The sequence below is a fragment of the Octopus bimaculoides genome, chromosome 1, assembly GCF_046866305.1.
Source record: "Octopus bimaculoides isolate indiv1 chromosome 1, ASM4686630v1, whole genome shotgun sequence".
NCBI classification, from domain to species: Eukaryota; Metazoa; Mollusca; class Cephalopoda; order Octopoda; family Octopodidae; genus Octopus; species Octopus bimaculoides.
Window position 1 is genome coordinate 174728999 of NC_142928.1, and position 22151 is coordinate 174751149.

At 39.8% G+C, this 22151-nt stretch overlaps 1 protein-coding gene across 3 annotated transcripts in view; it reads left to right on the top strand.

Annotated features, from left to right (window-relative positions):
- LOC106867669 (WD repeat domain-containing protein 83 homolog) overlaps window positions 1–22151 on the top strand; it is a 43924-nt gene that overhangs the window by 14223 nt on the left and 7550 nt on the right. For 2 of the 3 annotated variants that reach the window (XM_089364874.1, XM_089364901.1), the window contains exons 5-8: window positions 933–1059; window positions 1455–1568; window positions 18518–18585; window positions 21646–21728. In XM_089364874.1, coding sequence (XP_089221000.1) covers window positions 933–1059; window positions 1455–1568; window positions 18518–18585; window positions 21646–21728 — 392 coding nt within the window. The remainder of the gene's footprint in view (window positions 1–932; window positions 1060–1454; window positions 1569–18517; window positions 18586–21645; window positions 21729–22151) is intronic. The other variant, XM_089364957.1, reaches the window with a different exon arrangement.

The following is a 22151-nucleotide window of genomic DNA, read 5'->3' on the forward strand; positions in this document are numbered from 1 at the left end:
AAATGCAAAAGGGTTCAAGAAGCAAGAAGATGACAGTCATAAACTTAGGAGAAATAGAAAAATATTGCATAGGACAGAAAATAAATATTTGTTGATTAAGTGGATTTGACAGCATGTAAATGAATGTATGCCATTGATTTGTTTTCTTGGTTATAAAACAATCTTTAATGTTTCAAAGAGCTGAATATTGCTGGAAGCAAAGGTTTGAAAAAGTTATATGGTGTTAAAATAATGAAAATCCATTCTGAAGAAACATTTACTGATTATCATCTATATAATTGCTGTGGAAGGATTTTGACCACCCTACTGTGACTAAAGGTGGAGTGAGTCATTTCTATTAAATAGACAACTGTCAGGTTGTGAGCAGTTTGTGTTGATAGCAGTTCACTGTGAGCCTTTAACATAGAGTGTTGAGTCTTGTTTAATAGTAATAATAGTGCGTTGTATATATACCACTGCTTTGTTATATTATATATCTAAGACAAGGATATAAAAGTGGTGATGAGTTGTTTGAAGCTTGTGCTGGATGTTTAAAATTAATTGTATATAATGTAAAGTAATGATAAAATATTGCATAATAAGGAATATGCAATTATATATTGATTTTGTTGTTTCAATAGAATTAAATAGTTATGAATGATATCTGCATTAAGTATCTTCAACTTGATGATAATGAAGTTAATATTCATGTACTCTCTTTTACAAAACATAAAAATAAGGTATAACTTTATATGTAGTTTTTATCTTGATTATTTTTCTACAGAAATATAATGTTTGATTAGGGTTACTATATCAGATCTAGCTGGAGGTGTTATTTTATATATGTGTTCTAAAACCTAAAACAAATTCTGCATTTCAAATCACTGCTAGTCTAAAGAAAGATTGCTATAATTCTTTGCAGAAAGAAATACAATTTTTCTTGACGTTTACAGATTTTCACAAAAAAACTTCGACATGTCTAAGGTTCACACAAGAGGATGATAAATTAGTTTCTACATCATTTGATGGTTCTGTGTCAGTTTTTGACTTGAGAACAAACAGAGCCACACTTACTTTGACGTAAGTACAATATTTCAAAAGTATAATCTAAAATAAATTGTTTTGATAGTAAATTTATCATAAACAACATACTCAGTTCTTCCTCTGAAATGCTTATACATGTTTGAGAAACCTACTTCCTGTGAACTTTTCCCAAGCCATGGATAGTAATTTAAACAACATACTAACTGCACCAATTTGTCTTAACCAACTCTGCTGAAAGAAACTGATTCTTTTTCAATTGACCTGCCTAATTTCTAAGTTGCTAAAAACAGCTTATATTTCTGAGGATTAATACATTAAAGCAACTGAATGGCTAATCCTATGAAATACCTGAAGAAATTCAAGTAATTCAAGTGTTATTCTTCATTTCATTATGACTCAGTTTTATTTTCTATTTCATGTCTTTTTGACAGGGGACACAATAATATTGTTTCTTGCTGTGCACTGACTTTAAATGACCACTTCCTGGTCACTGGTGGATGGGACAAAATTGTAAATATATGGGATATTGCAATAGGAAAATACAGGTGACTATTTTCAAAACATGTTGATTTTAGTTTTCATATTCTTTTATTCTTTATTTTTTTTACTTGCTTCAGTCATTGGACTGTGGCCATGCTGAAGGGTTTTAGTTTAACAAATTGATCCCAGGACTTATTTTTAAAGCCTAGTACTTATTCTATTGGTCTCCTTTGCTAAACTGCTAGGTTATGGAGACATAAACACACCAATACTGGTTAACAAGTGGTGATGGTGGGGGAGAAAGCACAGACACATCTGCATACATACATACATATATATATATAGAGAGAGAGAGATGATGATGATATACGTATATATATATCATCATCATCGTTTAATGTCCGCTTTCCATGCTAGCATGGGTTGGACGATTTGACTGAGGACTGGTGAACCGGATGGCTGCACCAGGCTCCAATCTGATCTGGCAGAGTTTCTACAGCTGGATGCCCTTCCTAATGCCAACCACTCCGAGAGTGTAGTGGGTGCTTTTACATGCCAGTCACGTGGTACTGGCAATGGCCACGCTCAAAATGGTGTTTTTTATGTGCCACCTGCACAGGAACCAGTCCAGTGGCACTGGCAACAACCTCGTTCGAATGATTTTCTAATGTGCCAGTAAGGAGACGCTGGTAACGATTACGCTCAAATGGTGCTATTTACAGGCCACTAGCACGGAAGCCAGACAGCTACTCTGGCAATGATCACGCTCGGATGGTGCTGTTAGTGCTCTACTGGCACAGGTGCCGGTCATCGAATATGGTTCAATTACGATTTCGATTTCACTTGCCCCAACAGGTCTTCGCAAGCAGAATTTAGTGTCCAATGAAGGAGAGGTTGGCATGGGTGCCATATATGTGATGGGCTTCTTTCAGTTTCTGTCTCCCAAATCTAATCACAAGATTTAGCTTGGCCCCAAGGCTATAGTAGAAGACACTTGCCCAGTGTGCCATGCAGTGGCACACACACACATGTCAAGATAAGTAAAGCTCTGGCCGCCTCTACATTCAAGTATGTCGTACGTCCCTCTCTCAGCTGAGAGATTCTTCCCTTGAAAGCTTACGGATGCTGGTGCCACATAAAAGTGCCCATGCTGGTGCCACATAAAAGCACCTGTGCTGATGACATGTAAAAGTGCCAATGCTGGTGTCACATAAAAGTGTCCGTGCCGATTCCACATAAAGGCACCTGTGTTGGTGTCATGCAAAAGCACCCAGTACACTGTATGAAGTGGTTGGTATTAGGAAGGGTGTCCAGCTGTAGAATCCATGCCAAAATGGGCAACTGGAACGTGGGCAGCTCTTGAGCTGGCAGTTCCTGCCAAACTGTACAACCTATGCCAGTATGGAAAGCAGACATTAAATGATATGATGATGATGGTGATGGTGATGATGATGATGATGATGATGATGACATCAGGCTTCTTCTAGTTTCCATAAACCAAATCCATTCAGTTGAATGACAAAGGAACAGGAATCACATAATCAACTTCATTAGCTCACAACTGTTTCAGTTATAAGAAACAGTGCATTCACAGCTGAGTGCTTATGGATCATCTTATAGCTTCATTGGAGCCTTTTAAACATACATACATACATACATACATACACCCATGCTAACGTGTATGTTAGCTAATGAAGTTGATTATGTAATTCTTGTCTTGTCATTTGATTAATTCGTATTACACTCTGTACTCATCCAATGCTTTATTCTGAAGCCTATGTATATTGAGTTCTGGCTGCAGGTTATTAGTATTGCTATGCCTAAGCAAAATCTTAAAATATATATGTATATCTATATATGTGAATATATGTGTGTGTGTATATGAGTGAGTGTATGTATATTTGTATCTCCTTGTCTTGACATCATGTGATAGTTGTAAATAAGTGTCACTATCATACAAGCTGTATCATTCATTTCCAATATTCTGTGATATTGTCTGGTGATGGGAAAACATTACTTTGCTTGGAAACAGGTGAATGTTGGCAACAAGAAGGGCATCCAGCTGTAGAAAATCTGACCCAATATCACTGTCTGCCCCATGCAAGCATAGAAAAGTGGACATTAAAATGATGCCACCTCCACTACTACTGCAGCCACTGCTGTCGCTACCACTGCAACCAGCAACAATGATGATGACACTACTGCTGCCAACACCGCTGACAACTGCAAAGAGCCAGAACAGGTACTGCATCACATGTCGTATGATTCTCTAACAGTTCTGCAAATCTACCATCCTTAACTGGTACTTTATTTATCAGCACCCACTTTCCGTCAAATGGATGAAAGATACAGGTAACCTCAGTGAGATTAGATCTCAGCATATGTAGAGCTGAAACAAGTACCACAAGGCATCCTCAATCATTCAAGACACTTGACACTTGATGCTGCTGCTGATGAAGATGATAATAATGATGACAACGATGATAATAGGATAGGATTTTAGTGAAGTGATGATGATGATGGTGTTATGTTGGTGTTGTTGTTTAATCTCAGGTCAGTCTTAACTGAGCAGACCAATGAATGATTAAAGCATTCCAGCTATGACCTGCTTATAGGGCCGATGTAACTTGTCCTTATACAAGTTGTTGTGGTGTGATTTAAAAGAGATTTGGTTGTTGTTTCTAGAAAATTGAATGACCATGTAGAAGCTTTCTTGGTGGCTCAGTAATAGTAGTGAGAATACTCACATGGGAAATTCTAACATTTACTGTTCTTGTAAATATCAGTGATATTGCTAACTAATATGCAGCTTCCACTCATATTGACACACAAACCTCTGCTTCTACTGTTCATATTTCTGATGCTACTAACTCCCCCATTGTTATTATTATTGCTGCAGTGAATAATATCAACACCACCATAGCCATCCATCTCTTTTATTGCTACTACTATTGTTACTATTGTGCTGTGCTGTGGCTAACACTACATCTGTTGCTGCTACTACTTATACTTCTAATGACAGTGCTATTGGTATAAATACTACTTTCTTTATTATGGAAAATTCATCAAAAAGCTGGATAAGATGCTTTCGTTCTGCCTCTTTACATTGAATTCAAAACCAGCTGAGGTCAACTTTATATTTTATTCTGCCAGGGTTGATAAAATAATGTATCTATCTAGACTGAGATATTATAAGTCTCCAAGGCAGGTGATTTAATCAACTAACACCCTATCCTTAAATTTCTGGTCTTGTGTTTACATTAGAAACATCATCATCTTCATCATCATCGTTTAACGTCCGCTTTCCATGCTAGCATGGGTTGGACGATTTGACTGAGGACTGGTGAACCAGATGGCTACACCAGGCTCCAATCTGATTTGGCAGAGTTTCTACAGCTGGATGCCCTTCCTAATGCCAACCACTCCGAGAGTGTAGTGGATGCTTTTATGTGCCACCTGCACGAAGGCCAGTCAGGCGGTACTGGCAACGGCCACGCTCAAAATGGTGTATTTTACGTGCCACCTGCACAGGAGCCAGTCCAGCAGCACTGGCAACGATCTCGCTTGAATGTCTCTGCATGTGCCACCGGCACAAGTGCCAGGAAGACGACGCTGGGCACAGGTGCCATCACGATTTCACTTTCGCCAAGTTTCGTGTCCAATGAAGGAGACGACATTGGCATGGGTGCCAGTCATTGAATTTAGTTCGATTTCGATTTCACTTGCCTCATATTATTATTATTGTTTAAGGTGGCAAGCTGACAGAATCATTGGCATGCTGGACAAATGCTTAGCAGCATTTTTTCAAGCTTTATGTTCTAGGTTGAAATCCCGCTGAGGTCAACTTTGCCTTTCATCCTTTTGGGGTCAATAAAATAAGTACCAGTTGAGCACTGGGGACGATGTAATCGACTTACCCCTCTCCCGAAATTTCTGGCCTTGTTCCAAAATTTGAAACTATTATTATTGTTTAAGGTGGTGAGCTGACAGAATCATTGACATTCCAGAGAAATCCTTAGCAGCATTTTTTTCTGGCTTTACATTCTGAGTTCAAATGCCACCAAGGTCAACTTCGCTTTCAGGAACAATAAAATAAATACCAGTCAAACACTGAGTTAATATAATTGATTTCCCCCTCCCCTCAAAATTGCTGACCCTGTGCCAAAAATTAAAAAGAATAATCTTTATTGTTGTGCTATGGTGGAGTGATGGAGTGGCAGAAATGGTAAGGAACTGAGTTCAATGCTTCTCAGTATTTAACATTCAGATTAAATTGTATTACAATTTTTATTTATTGGCATTGTTTTGAATTAATCAGGCATTATCTTGCTACCTTCAAGATTTTGATGATGTGATTGTATATTTTTTGAATGACGTTGTACCATAAGCGCTAGAGATCCAAACTGTTTGGTTTGAACATAAAACAGGTAGAATATTTTGGCCTTGTGCCTGTAAGGTCAAATTTGCCTTTCATCCTTCCCTCATCATCTTGATCATTTAACATCCGTTTTCCATGCTGGCATGGGTTGGATGGTTTGACAGGAGCTGGCCAGCCGGAGAGATACCTGGGCTCCAATTGTCTGTTTTGGTATGGTTTCTGCGGCTGAATGCCCTTCTTAACACCAACCACTTTACAGAGTGTACTGAGTACTTTTTACATGGTGCTAATATGGGTACTTTATACATGGCACTGGCACAGGTGTTTTACATGTGGCATTGGCACAGGTACTATATATGTGACACTGACATGGGTGATTCATACATGGCATCAGCAGGGATGTTTTTTTTTTATGTGCACTGACACATAAGTTGATAAAATAAATACTGAGGACTGATGTAGCTGACCATACCCTTGAAGTACCCTAGTACAGCCATTGTTCAATGAATGAAAGCAGTAACAAAATACAAGTATGACAGCAAAAGAAAACTCAGTACAAAACTATTGAGTCTAATATTTTTATTAAATAGCCAGATTTTTCTTCAAATACATTGCATCTAACAGTTTTGCGTTTCTAGTTCAGGTTCTAGATATAATTCAGATCCTCCTATACAAGTCGATAATTTGTGTAAGATTGAAGGAAAAAACATTTTTCCCCTTGGTGTTAGCCTCTGTACACCTGACATACAACCATCTTCTCACCTCTCAATACACCCTCCCCATTCACATACAGACACTTAGTTGGGAGAATTTCTTCCCTTTTCCTGTTCTTTTTTTGTCTTGCAACTTACCTGGCAGTCTCACTAGTACTAGTGGCACGAAAAATGCACCCACTACTCACTGTGAAGTGGTTGATGTTGGGAGGGACATCCAGCCGTGGAAGCCATGCCAAAACTGTCATTGGAGTTCAATGCAACCCTGTAGATTACCGGATCCTGTCAAACCATCTAGCCCATGCCAGCTTGGAAAGCGGGCGTTAATGATGATGGTAATGGTGTCTGAATTTTTTGCAAGTCTACTTGTTGAGGTTAGACCGATCTGCAACGTTTGCTTCCATCGTCATTTGGGTACAACACGAATTTTTTTGTCATCGATCAGTCTTCCACAATGTACTTTGGCTAGGTGTTTAACGGATTTCTATCATATATCCAAAGCGTTCTAAGGCTTTAAATTTTAAATATTCCTTGGTAGGGATAAGGTAGGACAAAGCTTATCAATGATGTGTGGTCAATTAGTTCATAATTATGATAGAACTTTTTTTTTCATTTTCATAGAGGTTTTTGTTGACTTTAAAATGTGTTCGATAAACTTTACTTTAAATTGCAAATTATGGTTAGACGTTAATATAATGACATTCTGATAAGTAGATTATCTCCCTTGGCTAGGCGGCTCTCCATGCAGACAAATCTACTTCTGCAGACTACCCATGCCCTTGTTGTTGTGTGGTCTTGTTTAGCACATGTTTATAACATTTATTGTCAATTATAATGTTGTTATGTTGGCATACTGTCCCGTGGATATAACTACTTAGGGTTAAGAGATTTATATTCTGCTACTAAGTGTATTGATAAATAAATTCAGAGCAAATAACTAATGATCCTAGAGTTATTTCCCTTCGTCTATATATATGGATATTTATATGCCGTGTGTCTGTATACATGATAGTTGCAAGCTCGTGTTCGAGTATAGCCATCTCCAGATCGAAAGTCTCAGACATGCGAAGGCTACGACCAGCCATTTTTGTGACAGGTCTTACTTTTTTTTCAAGCGATGCCTGTGCATGATGAAAAGATTTGCACAAATCTATTCCTACTCTCTGAACATGGACAACATAAACTCGAAAAGAAGAACTAGTCTGCATCATCGAATTTTGTTAGTGTCGCAGGTTTTCCCTCAGAGTTTCCCTCTCTTAGAGAAATGTTGTGACAACAGAGGGACCTCCAGTGGGCCAACTGCATGCCTGGACACCAACCCAGGTATTTTCACGTCTCCATGCATACATACGCATGTACACATTGTTGTATGGTCATTGACTGTGCATGCGCTCTTCCGCCCTTTGACAGGTCTTATCTTTCGTCCTGCAGGGTGTCCAACAATCACCCTCCTCACCAAGCAAGCTTGATGGGGTTGTCAATTTAGTTGCCGACAACCTGACCATACAACATATGTATGTGTGTGTGTGTGTATATACACACATATGCTCAGTAATAATTAAACTATCAATGACCATACAAGCATAATGTGTAATGAAATTTGGCATATATATTAGCTATATATATATATATATATATTTTGGGTCATCCCATTTATAATGCAGATTTTTTTTCTACTTCTTTTATTTTTCAAAATTCAGATAAACAAAGTTCTTTTAATCTAAAATATACTCTTCTTCATTTTCTGCAATGCTCTTATATCCATCTGGTAGACACAAGGCCCCTCTTCCAGAATTCACTTGTCCATGACGGCAATTACTCCTTTAGTACTGTTCTAACCTCATCTACTGAATACATATTTTTCCATCCAAATGATTTTGAAGAATGCAGAATAAATGATAATCAGACGGGGCAATGTCCAGTGAATATGGTGGGTGGAACATCATTTCCCATTCAAACTGCTCCAGCCTTTTGCATGTTATCCTTGCTATATGTAGTCAAGCATTATCCTGATGGAAGAACACTTTTTGTCTTGAAACCAAAGATGGTCGTTTTTCTCCTAGTGCTGACTTAAGCTGCTCAAGCTGCTTGCAGTAGATCTCCTTTGTTATTGTTTCGTTTGGGTTTAAAAGTTCAAAGTGGACTAAACCTTTCATATCCCACCAACCAGATAACACCTTATGTGGGTGAACCTTCTTTAGCCTGGTGTGTCAGTGTTTCTCCTTTCCTGACACTGTCTTTGATGCTTGACATTTTTATAGTCAACCCATTTCTCATCACCAGTCACTATTCAGTCCAAAAAAGGTTCATCTGTGAGACGTGACAGCAAAGAAGGGCTCACATTCACTCTCTGCATGCGATTAGACTAAGAAATTTTGTGAGGAACCCATTCACCCAATTTGCTGACTTTTTGATGGCATGCAGGTGTCAATGAATGGTTGAATGACCAAATCCACGCTTCTCTGCTAGTTCTTCAACAGTTACGATGGGATTTTGTTCCACTAGGGTTTTGCAGGACGTTCTTGTCAAGCTCTACAGATCTGCCATGATGAGGCTTGTCTTCTGGGCTGTAGTTTCCAGCTCAGAATTTCTGGAACCACAGTTGACATTGTCCAATCTCCATATACTGCACTAATATTCCTGTTGTTATCTTTATTGAGCAAAATATGCAGAATATGTTCTTTTGCCTCTTCCGTTATAGCTTTGAAAAAATAACTGCTAAAATCGAACTGTGCTCTTCAAAATTTGCACTAAGAATAACACAAGATAAAATTACTACCTGCTTTTATAGCAAGTTGATGCAGGTAGTTTATCCCATCCGCCTCCGACTTTTAGTTCATGCAATTGAAAAAGTACACTATTTATGGGATGACCCAAGCATTAAGTTTGAGAAATGTTTGCAGGTTGTAGGTACTGTTTTGCTTATGAATTCTTCCAATTGCAAGTTTTCTTTTCAGGTACACGACACTGCTTTTCCCCTTCCCAGGCTACAGGCCCACACCCCCAACACCCATACTGTTAGGATTGGCACTCTTAACGTCGGCACGCTGAAAGGTAGATCTGGTGAAATTGTTGAGATGCTTGAACGGAGACGCGTAGATATGTGCTGCATCCAGGAAGTAAGATGGAGAGGAGGTTCTGCGAGGTTCCTCACAGGCAAAGAACACAGGTACAAGATTTTCTGGGCAGGGAACACTGACGGGGTCAGGGGCGTAGGAATACTTCTAGCGGAGAAATGGGTGGATAAGGTAATCGAGGTCGTTAGAGTAAGTGACAGAATACTTAAGATCAGACTAGTGCTTCATCATAGATTAGCTACTGTCATCTCAGCCTATGCACCTCAACCGGGGCTACCAGATGGTCTGAAAGACCAATTCTATGACACCCTCTTGCAAACTACCTCGTCGACGAGTGACAGGGACCTTCTCTTTGTGGCTGGAGACTTCAACGGTCATGTCGGACGTCGTGCTGGAGGCTTCCATGGCATACATGGAGGCTATGGCTTCGGTTCCCGCAACGAGGAGGGAACCAGACTGCTGGAGTTCTGTGATGCAACCGATCTTATGGTCTGCAATACCAACTTTAGGAAACCTGCCAGTCACCTAGTCACCTACCGCTCCGGCAGACACTCTAGCCAAATCGACTACATCCTCGCCAGAAATAGGGAAAGAGGGCGGCTTATAAATGCCAAAACCTACCCTGGCGAAGAATGTACCCCACAACATAGATTAGTAGTTAGCGACTTTGGGATCAAGGCAAAATGGGTGCCCAGAATTAGACAGGCTTGGAGGAGAAGGGTGTGGAAGCTTAAAGACCCTGCAAATGGACAGAGACTTAGAGACAAGTTACTTGAAGCATTTAACGAAATAGAAGGGGATATAGCATCATACAACGTGGAAGACAATTGGAGATTTCTGCAGGACAACCTGTTGAAAGCCACCGACCAGATTTGTGGGTGGTGTAAGGTCCCCTCCCGACCCAGAGTAACGTGGTGGTGGAACAAGGAGGTAGACAGGGCTATTAGACAAAAGAAACAGGCTTGGAAGGACTGGAAGAACGGTGGTAGCAGGGAATTGTACCAATGTGCCAGAAGGGAGGCTAGGCGACAGGTTTATTTAGCCAGAGGGGAAGCAGATAAGGAAAGATTTGCCAATGTTCTGCACCGTGAGGACCAAAGACTTGAGGTATTTCGCGTTGCAAGACAGTGTAGGAGAGAGAATAGTGATGTTGTAGGAGAGAAATGTGTTCGCATGGATGATGGTACGCTTGCATTAAATGAGGATGCAAAGAAAGAGGTCTGGAGATGCCACTACGATAGATTGCTTAATAAAGAGAATGAATGGGAGAAAGAGAGCCTGCCGTATGTCGACCCAATAGAGGGACCAGCTATCCGAGTTGATAGTACCAGGGTAGATAAAGCAATTAAGAGTATGAAGACCGGGAAAGCCCCCGGCCCATCAGGAATCACTGCAGAGATGCTCAAAATATCTGGCAGTGTTGGCTATAGCCTAGTCACCCGTATTACGAACCAGGTGATACACGAAGGAGTCATACCCAATGACTGGTGTAGCAGCATCATAGTCAACTGCTACAAAGGTAAAGGTGACGTTTTAGATACAAATAATTACAGAGGCATCAAGCTGTTAGATCAGGTTATGAAAGTTACAGAGAGGGTCATAGCCCGACTAATTAGGGAGCGAATCAATTTAGATGAGATGCAGTTTGGGTTTGTGCCAGGTAAAAGCACTACTGATGCCTTATTTCTAGTGAGACAGTTGCAGGAGAAATACCTAGCTAAGGATAAACCTCTGTACCTGGCTTTCGTTGACATGGAGAAAGCCTTTGACAGGGTCCCCCGATCCCTTATCTGGTGGTCAACGAGGAAACTTGGGATAGAAGAATGGTTAGTGAGAGCTGTGCGAGCCATGTACAGAGATGCTGCCAGTAAGGTGAGGGTTGGAAATGAGTACAGCAATGAATTCCGGGTAGAGGTAGGGGTCCACCAAGGTTCCGTCCTCAGCCCCCTCTTATTTATCATATTCCTCCAGGCAATCACAGAGGAGTTCAAGACAGGTTGCCCCTGGGAGCTCCTCTATGCTGATGACCTTGCCCTAATTGCAGAGTCACTATCAGAACTAGAGGAGAAGTTTCAGGTGTGGAAGCAAGGTCTAGAATTGAAGGGCCTTAGAGTCAACCTAGCTAAAACCAAAATCCTAATAAGTAGGAAGGTAGATAAAACACAAACCCCTTCAGGTAGATGGCCCTGCTCAGTATGTAGAAAAGGAGTAGGTAGTAACTCTATAAGATGTACCCGGTGCAAGCTATGGACACATAAGAGGTGCAGCAACATCAAAGGCAGGTTAACTAGCAAGTTAGTTTTTGTTTGTGGCAGATGTTCAGGTGCAATAAACACTGTAAACAAACAAGAAACAACTTCTATCTCATTCCAGGGTGAAAAACTAGAGGTAGTCGATAGCTTCCGCTATCTGGGCGACCAAGTTAGTAGTGGGGGTGGGTGCGCTGAAAGTGTAGCTGCTAGAATAAGAATAGCCTGGGCAAAGTTTAGAGAGCTCTTACCCCTGCTGGCGACAAAGGGACTCTCACTCAGAGTAAAAGGCAGACTGTATGACGCATGCATACGAACAGCCATGCTACATGGCAGTGAAACATGGGCTGTAACTGCTGAGGACATACGTAAGCTCGCAAGGAATGAAGCCAGTATGCTCCGTTGGATGTGTAATGTCAATGTGAATACCCGTCAGAGTGTAAGTATCTTGAGAGAAAAGCTGAACATTAGAAGCATCAGTTGTGGCGTGCAAGAGAGACGATTGCGCTGGTATGGATGAGGATAGCTGCGTGAAAAAGTGCCACACCCTAACAGTTGAGGGAACCCGTGGAAGAGGTAGGCCCAGGAAGACCTGGGCTGAGGTGGTGAGGCAAGACCTTCGTACATTGGGCCTCACCGTGGCAATGACTACTGACCGAGACCTTTGGAAATGTGCTGTGCGTGAGAAGACCCGGCAAGCCAAGTAAGATCGTTGCCAGTGCCCCTGGACTGGTTCTTGTGCGGGTGGCACATGAGATGCACCATTTTGAGCGTGGCCGTTGCCAGTACCGCCTGACTGGCTCCCGTAGGATTTTCGAGCGAGATCGTTGCCAGTGCCCCTGGACTGGCTTGTGCGGGTGGCACATAAAAGACACCATTTCGAGCGTGGCCGTTTTCGTGCGGGTGACACGTAAAAACACCCACTACACTCTCTGAGTGGTTGGCGTTAGGAAGGGCATCCAGCTGTAGAAACTCTGCCAAATCAGACTGGAGCCTGGTGTTGCCATCCGGTTTCACCAGTCCTCAGTCAAATCGTCCAACCCATGCTAGCATGGAAAGCGGACGTTAAACGATGATGATGATGATGATGATGATGTATCCCTTTAGGTTCTGAAATCAACTCTCTGTGTAGTGAAACTTTATCTTTATACTTTCAAAGGCAATAAAATAAATACCGGTTTATTGGTATTTTGATTTCAGTACTATTGGAATCAAATCAAATTATTGCCTGGTTTGATTCTAGTACTATTGATATAAACACCACTTTTTTATTATAGAAAATTCATTAGAAAACCAGATAAAATGCTTCTGTTCTGGCTCTTTACATTGAATTCAAAACCAGCTGAGGTCAACTTTGTATTTTATCCTGTCAGGATTGATAAAATAATGTACCTATCAAGAATGAGATATATGTTTATAAGACTGGAAAACAAAAAAAGTTGTTCAAAGAACAGCTGAAGACCACTTTGAAGAGTGGTATCACCAACTCTTCAAGATTGAAAGACAACACTTCCAGCTTTTCAGTTTGTGTTCTCATAGTTGGAGAGGGATTGAAGATATGGCGGTGAAACACACTCAGTGGTATACCATGGATTTTGGCTGCACTGTTGTTTCTCAATTGATCACTCCACTTTAACTACAAACAGTACATGTATATAAAGTGGCTATCCTGTATGGTCTATACAAACTGCACACCCAACACTGTGCTATTCAACACACTGTGCTATAACAGAGGAAGTGAGAAAAGAGGCATGCATGAAGATTAATACCTAGCTTCTCCTATTAAGCATCCACATTCCTTGTCTGCAACCACAGCTGCATAATGAAGATTAGGGTATACAGTCATCAAAGGATCTTCAATTTTAAAAAATAATTATCACTGAATTTGATGAACAACCATAAAAACGATAAAAAAACGTCGCCCTTTCAAAGCCTAGCCAGGCTCATGGGCCCAGTTTCCCGGTTTCTATGGCGTATGTGTTCCCCCCAGCTGAACGAGACGCCAGTCCATCGCAGCGTTACTCAAAAAACAGGAAGAAAGAGTGAGAGAAAGTTGGGGCGAAAGAGTACAACAAGGGTCGCCACCACCCCCTGCCGGAGCCACGTGAAGCTTCGGTGTTTTTGCTCAATAAACACTCAAAACGCCCGGTCTGGGAATTGAAACCGCGATCCTCTGACCGCGAGTCCACTGCCCTAACCACTGGGTCATTGCGCCTCCCTGAACAACCATAAGCATTGATAAAATAGGTACTTGTAAATTTATAGAAGTGGTTCAACGCATTTGCTCTTGTTCTCTTTTCTGTAAAAGGTTACCTTATGTCTAGACAATAGAAATTGCTTTCATGAAAACCACCACTGCCACTGCTGTCACAATCACCATCAACTTTACCACTGTTAAAAATGCTACCACAATTATTAACAGCATTGCCAATATCTAACCAACAGGGGACACTTAACCTAATTGAAATAGCAGCCAAGTCACACCTTAAAAAGGAATGACACATTGGATAATGTGACCCTAGATATACTTTATAGCTTAATAAAACGATGGCTGAGATGTTTTTGGTAAGTTTGTACAAGACTAACCAAGAGTTATACAACAAAAACAACAACAGTGGCAGTGGCAGCAGCAACAGCAGCAGCAGTGGCAGCAGTGGCAGCAGCTGCCCGACTTTGCTACCATCACTGCTATTGTCTGTATTGCTGTTAGCTCTACTGCTACTGATTGTATCATTATTGCTATTGTGATTGCTATTGCTGTTGTAACTACTGCTATGTCTATGTCTTGTGCTCTGCTACTATTGCAATATCATGTCTGATACTACTACTACTACTACTACTACTACTACAGCTGCTGCTGAAATTGTAACATTGTTGATGTGACTGTCACCACCAGTCTTGCTATCATATCACACACACACACAGGTCACAGCTGGTTGCTACCACCATAATCACCATAAACCACCACAATCTCTACTATCACCAATACTGTTGTTGCTATTAAAACATTTACTCCTCACCCTCTCTACACGTCCCACTGTTGCCTCTATCACTGCTCCAGCCATCAAAACTACCACCACCACTATTGCTTCTATCAATACTACCACTAACAGTAAAACCACTGACCATTCCCCCAACCAAGTGTACTGCTACTGCTGCTACTGCTACCACCACCACCACCACCACTGCTACTACTAGCACCACCACTGTTAAAACCAATACCACCATTACTGCCGCTATTGTTGCTATGCTGCTGTTGCTATAGTTACAAGCTCCACATCCATTCTGCTGCAAAATCCCTTTCCCATAACCTATTTTTAATGACCCTAAATGAAATGCTTCCAAAAGGTAAGCAAAAACAGACGAAATAATAATAAATTTCTGTGTAAAAGTTCTGAGTTAGATGTCACTCAAACATGATTATATATTCTTTTGAATTGGCAGTGCTAATAAACAGTGGGAGTTAATAAATTTACCTGTAAATTATAAAAGAATTGCTTTCTCACTCTCTCGTCCCCTTTCTTTGTACTTTCTTTCTCTCTATAAATGCATGCATACAAGCATACATACATACATATTGTACACACACACCTGGATGGAAATGTTCAGTATACTACAAAAAGACTATGCATGGGTGTATTTCCTGAAGACATGAAGAAGACAGTAATATTGACTTGAAGCATAGCTTCTCTTGGACTTGTGACTGCTACATCACATCACATTTTGAAGGTTATTCATTTGCACTCCAGGAACAGGAGATTGTTGCGAAATACCTAATAATATCTACCTACCTACCTATATACCTACCTGCCTGCCATGTAACCTATGGTGGCATCATGTAAAAAAGCACCCAGTACACTCTGTAAAGTGGTTGGTGCTATGAAGGGAATCCAGCCATAGAAACCATGTCAAAACAGACAATTGGAGCCTGGTCCAGCTCTCTGGCTTGCTAGCTTTTATCAAACCATCCAACCTATGCCAGCATGGGAAACACGTTGGGTAATGGTGGTGGTGGTGATGATGATGATATGGGTGTTTGTGTGTTTATGTATGTGTGTTTGATGTCACTACATGTTATCTTGATCAAATACATGGTACTATAGTCCTAAGTTTACTCGCCTTGCTAATGCAATTCAGTTAACAAAAACTATATAGCAGTGCATAGCATATATTTATGTATATGTATTTCTATGCAAACCTCATTTCCTGCATCTGTGTTTATGGACATGGTTGAAGACACCAAAATAATAACATAACACCAATAACTAATTTCCTACACTAAATATAACCAATTTACACAGAAGCTATCTATCTAGATTCAGCCAGCTAATATCACCTGTTTAACTAGAGCAATCCTCCTCCTCCCCCTCCTCCTCCTCCCACCTAATCTCTTCTTTGTTTTCCCTTCTTTTTTCCTCCTCCCTATTCTGTCCTCCTTTATATATGTTTGTATACACATAAATATATATATATATATATATATATATAAGAGGAGGGGAGTAAAAGAAATTGGGCCAACAGGTTTTGGGATCTGAAGATACGCCATACAGCTAAACCCTTTATGAATGGGAAACCTAAGGTAATCCCATAAACCGGCCTTCCACATTTTTAACACACACACACACACACACACACACACACACACATATATATATATATATATATATATATATATATATATGCGTATATATATATATATATACATACATATATATACCAAACTGTCCGACAAATGGGAACATGAAACTCTGAGTAGCAGTTTTTGTGATATTTTGTGATGATTTTGCAGCTTGAATAATAGAGTATATATATGTATATATACATACATATATACATAAACATACATATTCATATATATATGGTTCAAATGCACAGAAAACAAAAGACAGAGACAGGTGAGAGAACAACAAGCAGGTGTATTGGTTTGATGCTTGGGAAAAATGGAAGAGCATATTTAGCCTGGATTTTATCCATTCTACTCCTTCAATTTGGATTTTTATTTACATTCATTACAACTCTAGTTGCCAACCATGAGCTATACAGAAACTTTAGCTTATCAAATTTCCTCATAACTTTGATATGGGAAAAAGTGTGTAACCTTTGATGCCAATAAATTGTTATTGTTTCTGACTGTACACTTTCCACTTTTTATTTCCTATACCTGGCACAGCTTGCTTGAAGCTTACAAGCTTCCTACACTTGGATCCCTGGGTCTTACTTTTATATATTGATATAATATATATGTGTAATGGTAACACACTTATTGCAAAAGCAAAGCGCTGTGGGTTTGAGTCCCATGTGTATGAGAACCTTATTTTTTTTGGCACAGGAGTGACTGTGTGGTAAGAATCTTACTTGCCAACCACATGGTTCCAAGTTCAGTCCCACTGCGTGGTACCTTGAGCAAGTGTCTTCTACTATAGCCTCAGGCTGAACTAAGTCTTGTGAGTGGATTTGGTTGACAGAAACTAAAAAGAAGTCTGTCGTATATATGTGTATGTATATCTATGTGTGCCCGTCAATTCAGAAAGATATTTATGTAAATATATATTAAGACACATATTAAGAACATAAAATTTTAAATTCAATTTACGGGAATTTATTGAATGAACAACAAGTTAATGGGACATGGGGTTTAGGTATGGGTGTGAGTGAAGTATAGGTATTGAATGTATGGGTATGGATGTGTGGATATATGTTGGGTAGGGAGTTTGGAATGGGGTATTGGATAATTAATACCAGGAGACATATACAATGAATGTGTCCTAGTCCATTACATCACACAAGGGTAGAGGGCTGCGAAGTGGCCTGGTTGTGGGGCTGAAGGCGTCAAAGGTGCCCTCAGCAGGAGCAAGTATGAATGCCACCCAAAGAGTGGCTTCAAGGCTAGTTTATAAATAAAAGCATGTAAATATTGGGTTAATATTTATGTATAGCTTTTTGTAAGGTAGTGAGTTGGCAGAACCATTAGCACACCAGGCAAAATGCTTAGTGGCATTTTGTCCATCTGCGTGTTTGAGTTTAAATTCCACCGAGGTTGACTTTGCCTTTCATCCTTTCAAGGTTGATAAAATAAGAACTAGTCAAGCACTGGGGTCGTGTAACTAACTTAGCCCCTTCTTCGAAACTGCTGTCCATGTGCCAAAATATGAAACCAAGATTTATTTATAGCTTCACGTGCTTTGAGACCCACTATTCCAAAAAGGAATTGACCTCTTAAGCAACCCTTTCCATCCATGTGTGTCCTCCTACTCCGCTTAATCCACTCAGAATGGATTAAGCAGAGCAGGAGGACACACATGGATGGAAAGGGTTGCTGAAGAGGCCACAGATGTATGATGAAAGATTTCTAGACAATGTATATAAGATAGAATTATTTTACGTTCTCTCAAGACTCTGTAAATTCGTGTGTGTGTGTGTGTGTAAATATACAAGTATCTTCAAATCAATTTCTGTAAAACAACCAGTTTGTCTTACTACTGTTTACATCATATCTATTACATTGTGTTGTGCCATCAATTTCATCCTCATCCATTGATAGAACATCTTCCAGAAGGATTTATTTCTTCTATAAACAAATTTAATTCCTTCTCTTAGAACAACAGGACCAACTTCATTACATGGACATGAAGGCTCCATTAGCTGTTGTGTGTTTGGTCTAGAGGGTAAGTTGATTTTTACTTTGAATTTCAGTCAAAACAAGTTTTAGTTTGTATTAATTTGGCTGTCTACCTGGACACTTCTTTGATTTCTTACAAGCACACCATCCATCATAGTCTCCCATATAAGTTCTTAATTCGTCAACATTTGCCATTCCACTGTTTTGAAGCAAGTTGTCCACATAGGTTAGATGTTTTCTGCTGTTTCTTCTTCTTTCAACTGACCAATTGATGCACAGGTTCTTCTGGGTACCTGACGCAATGATCAGCAATTCTCATTCTTCTCTACTGAATCTTCTTGGTCACCATGGGCAGACCTTGATAAAGCTGGTTGCTAGTTAAATGAGCTCTCCATGTAACATTCAGAGCCATTCTTAACATTCTTGTGTAGCAGCCATCTATTTGTCAAAATAAAGTTGATGTCTAACAATGAATCAACCAAATATCAAATGTGGTTGATTCATTGTCAAGACATACAACTTGATTCAGTTGATAAGCCAAACCTTTTATCATTGTACTATAACTGAACTGATCATACTGTGTAACAAAATTTTAATTGTTTTGTCTTTAGTCAGTATTTCCTATTTGCTTCTATCTAGAAATCAAAGGAAATGACTACTATTCCCTTCAAACTTTGCTTTTGTAGCCTGGACATCAATGTTTTGAAACTGACCTATTTTCCATTACACTTCAGACAGATTCAATGCTGAGTTGCTGAAGCAAAAATATTATTATAGCAAATATTCTGCTCAGCACTACAGATTTACTTGTCAGTTGCTTGACCTTAACCACTTGAGCATGTCCCTTAGTGACTGACAATATGTGCATCTCTGATGATGAGCAGGAGTAGTCGGGGAGCATCATAGCCATATGTCGAGAAGGATTCTTTGGGATTTGAATAAATATCACAACAAAAGTAAAGTTTAAAGGAAATATTAGCCATTTTTCATACTTTGTAGGAGTAAGCAAATAGGACATAAGTTGTTACCCAAGGAGAAAAATTGTGTTACACAGCATTATTGTTTGTAAAACTACTGCTGCTGCTCTTTTTCCCATTACTTCTGCTGTGAATCCTTTGTAAACTTCTTTCCAGTTTCTGTCTCCCAAATTCACATATAAAGCTTTGGTCAATCTAGGGCTATAGTAGGAGAGACTAGCCACTTTACTGTGACTGAACCTGAAACCACGCAAACTGCAAAGCTAACTTGTTAACTACACAACCATGACTACATCTCCACAACCATGTCTGCACTTATATATGCATACATTAGTTATTAATGATAGGAAGCACAAGCACTTAGACACACATGTACGCACACGACAATAGCTTCCGCCTACCAAATTCAGTCAAAAAGTTTCAGTCAGTCCAAAGTTATAACAGAAGACACTTGCCATGCAGTGGGACTGAACCTGAAACCATGTAGCAGGGAAGCAAGTTTCCTAATCACACAGCCATGCCTGCACCTACAATCTAACCCATGTCAGCATGGGAGGAGGATTTTAAATGATGATGATGATGATGATTAGTTATTAATGGTAGTCTCTCGAATTTGAGAAAGACAGTTCTGCAACTTCTTGCTGAACATCTTGCACAGATGATTTGTTTATAGGGATTGAATGTGACAGAGCCACATGAAAAGCACCCAATACACTTTGTGGAGTGGTTGGCACTAGGAAGGGCATCCAGCTGCAGAAACCAAGTCAAAACAGACTATGGAGCCTGGTGTGGCCCCTAGCCTTGCCAGTTCCTGTCAAGCCATCCAACCAATGCCAGTATGGTTGATGATGATGATGTTAGCTTACTCCCTCTATCAAATCAACATTGCCTGTACAAGTGCATGTTGTTTCACACATCAGATGTCAAAGTGACCACAGTAACATGAGATGAAGTGTTTTGCTCAAGAACATAAGGCACAGGCGATCTAGCAACACACACACACACACACACACACACACACACACACACAAACAGCCATACATGCCAAGGCAGACAGCAAGGATTGGTGCAGACTTTTGACTTGCCATTTCCTGTGGAACAATCCAACCCATCCGGTATGGAAAGCAAATGTTAAATGGGGATGATAACAGTGATTATGAAATGCATACAAATGTATATATATGTGTCAAGTTCCAGGTTACATGATTCTGTGGCTTGATTTCAATACTTTCCTGTTATGATTTCATGTCACTTGTATTGTTAGTGCTATTGGATAGGTTTTTAGCATAACTTCCCCCATCAGCAATTGTTTGCTTTGAGTAGTATATTTGTATTGAGAATCCTTGTATGTACATATTTGGAGTATGTTTTGGCAGAGCCATTTTGATGTCACTTGTTTGACATTGCTGATTCAACATGGACTTATTTGGCATCAGATGTTTTAATATTTCTGTGTGTGTGTTTGCCTCCAGTTCCAAAAAGTACTATTGCCAAAACAGGCTGAATACCAAAGTGTCAGCATCCAAACAACTGTAGCCTGTTATCCCATTCTTATTTCTTTATTGCCCACAAGGGGCTAAACATAGAGGGGAAAAACAAGGACAGACAAAGGGATTAAGTCGATTACATCAATCCCAGTGAGTAACTGGTACTTAATTTATCGACCCCGAAAGGATGAAAGGCAGAGTCAACCTCGGCGGAATTTGAACTCAGAACGTAATGGCAGACGAAATACCACTAAGCATTTCGCCCGGCATGCTAACATTTCTGCCAGCTCACCGCCTTATCCCATTCTGACATGTGTGTATGTACATGACAGCATATGGCATGTATTCAAGCTATAGCCTATGCTAAGGTTTTCTGCTAAAAAGAGATTCCTTTCACTGATACTTGAAAAGTGTAATGAAGAATGTCTTATTCTCAATTCTTAGAATAAAAAAATGGAAAAATATAAGAAAAAAGCCTAGTTTTACAAGAGACAACTTCTACAAATTTGTTTGTTTGTTTTTTTAACCATCATTAGTATTTCAAAACAACTTTGCATTCTATCATGTTTATTTTCTTATCAGTGATTTTTGTAACTGAATCTTGTTCCAACAACCTCTGCTACTAGATTTTGTCTTTTACAGGAAAATGGCTTGTGACAGGGGGTTATGACAATTTAATCATCTTGTGGGATCTTACTGAAAATAGGGAGCAATATAGATTAACTGTAAGTAGTTTTAAATTTATTATTCTCTTCGTGTATTTGTGTGTGTGTGTGTGTGTGTGTACAGCTAATTGAAAAATACATTTATGATGATATTGATGATAATTATGGGGGGGGGGGGGGATGATATTGATTGGAATGTTAGTATTGTTGCTGTTCTTGTTGTATAGTCCTAAATCATTTCTGATTGATTATCACAGGTAGACAACTGAAAGACTAGGCCCTCTGGTTTATTATTCTAGATGTAAAGGGCATCCAGCTGTAGAAACTCTGCCAGATCAGATTGGAGCCTGGTGTAACCACCTGGTTCACCAGTCCTCAGTCAAATCGTCCAACCCATGCTAGCATGGAAAGCGGACGTTAAACGATGATGATAATGATGATGATGTAGCATGCCTCCAACAAACTAAAGAGCAGGGCTTGGTT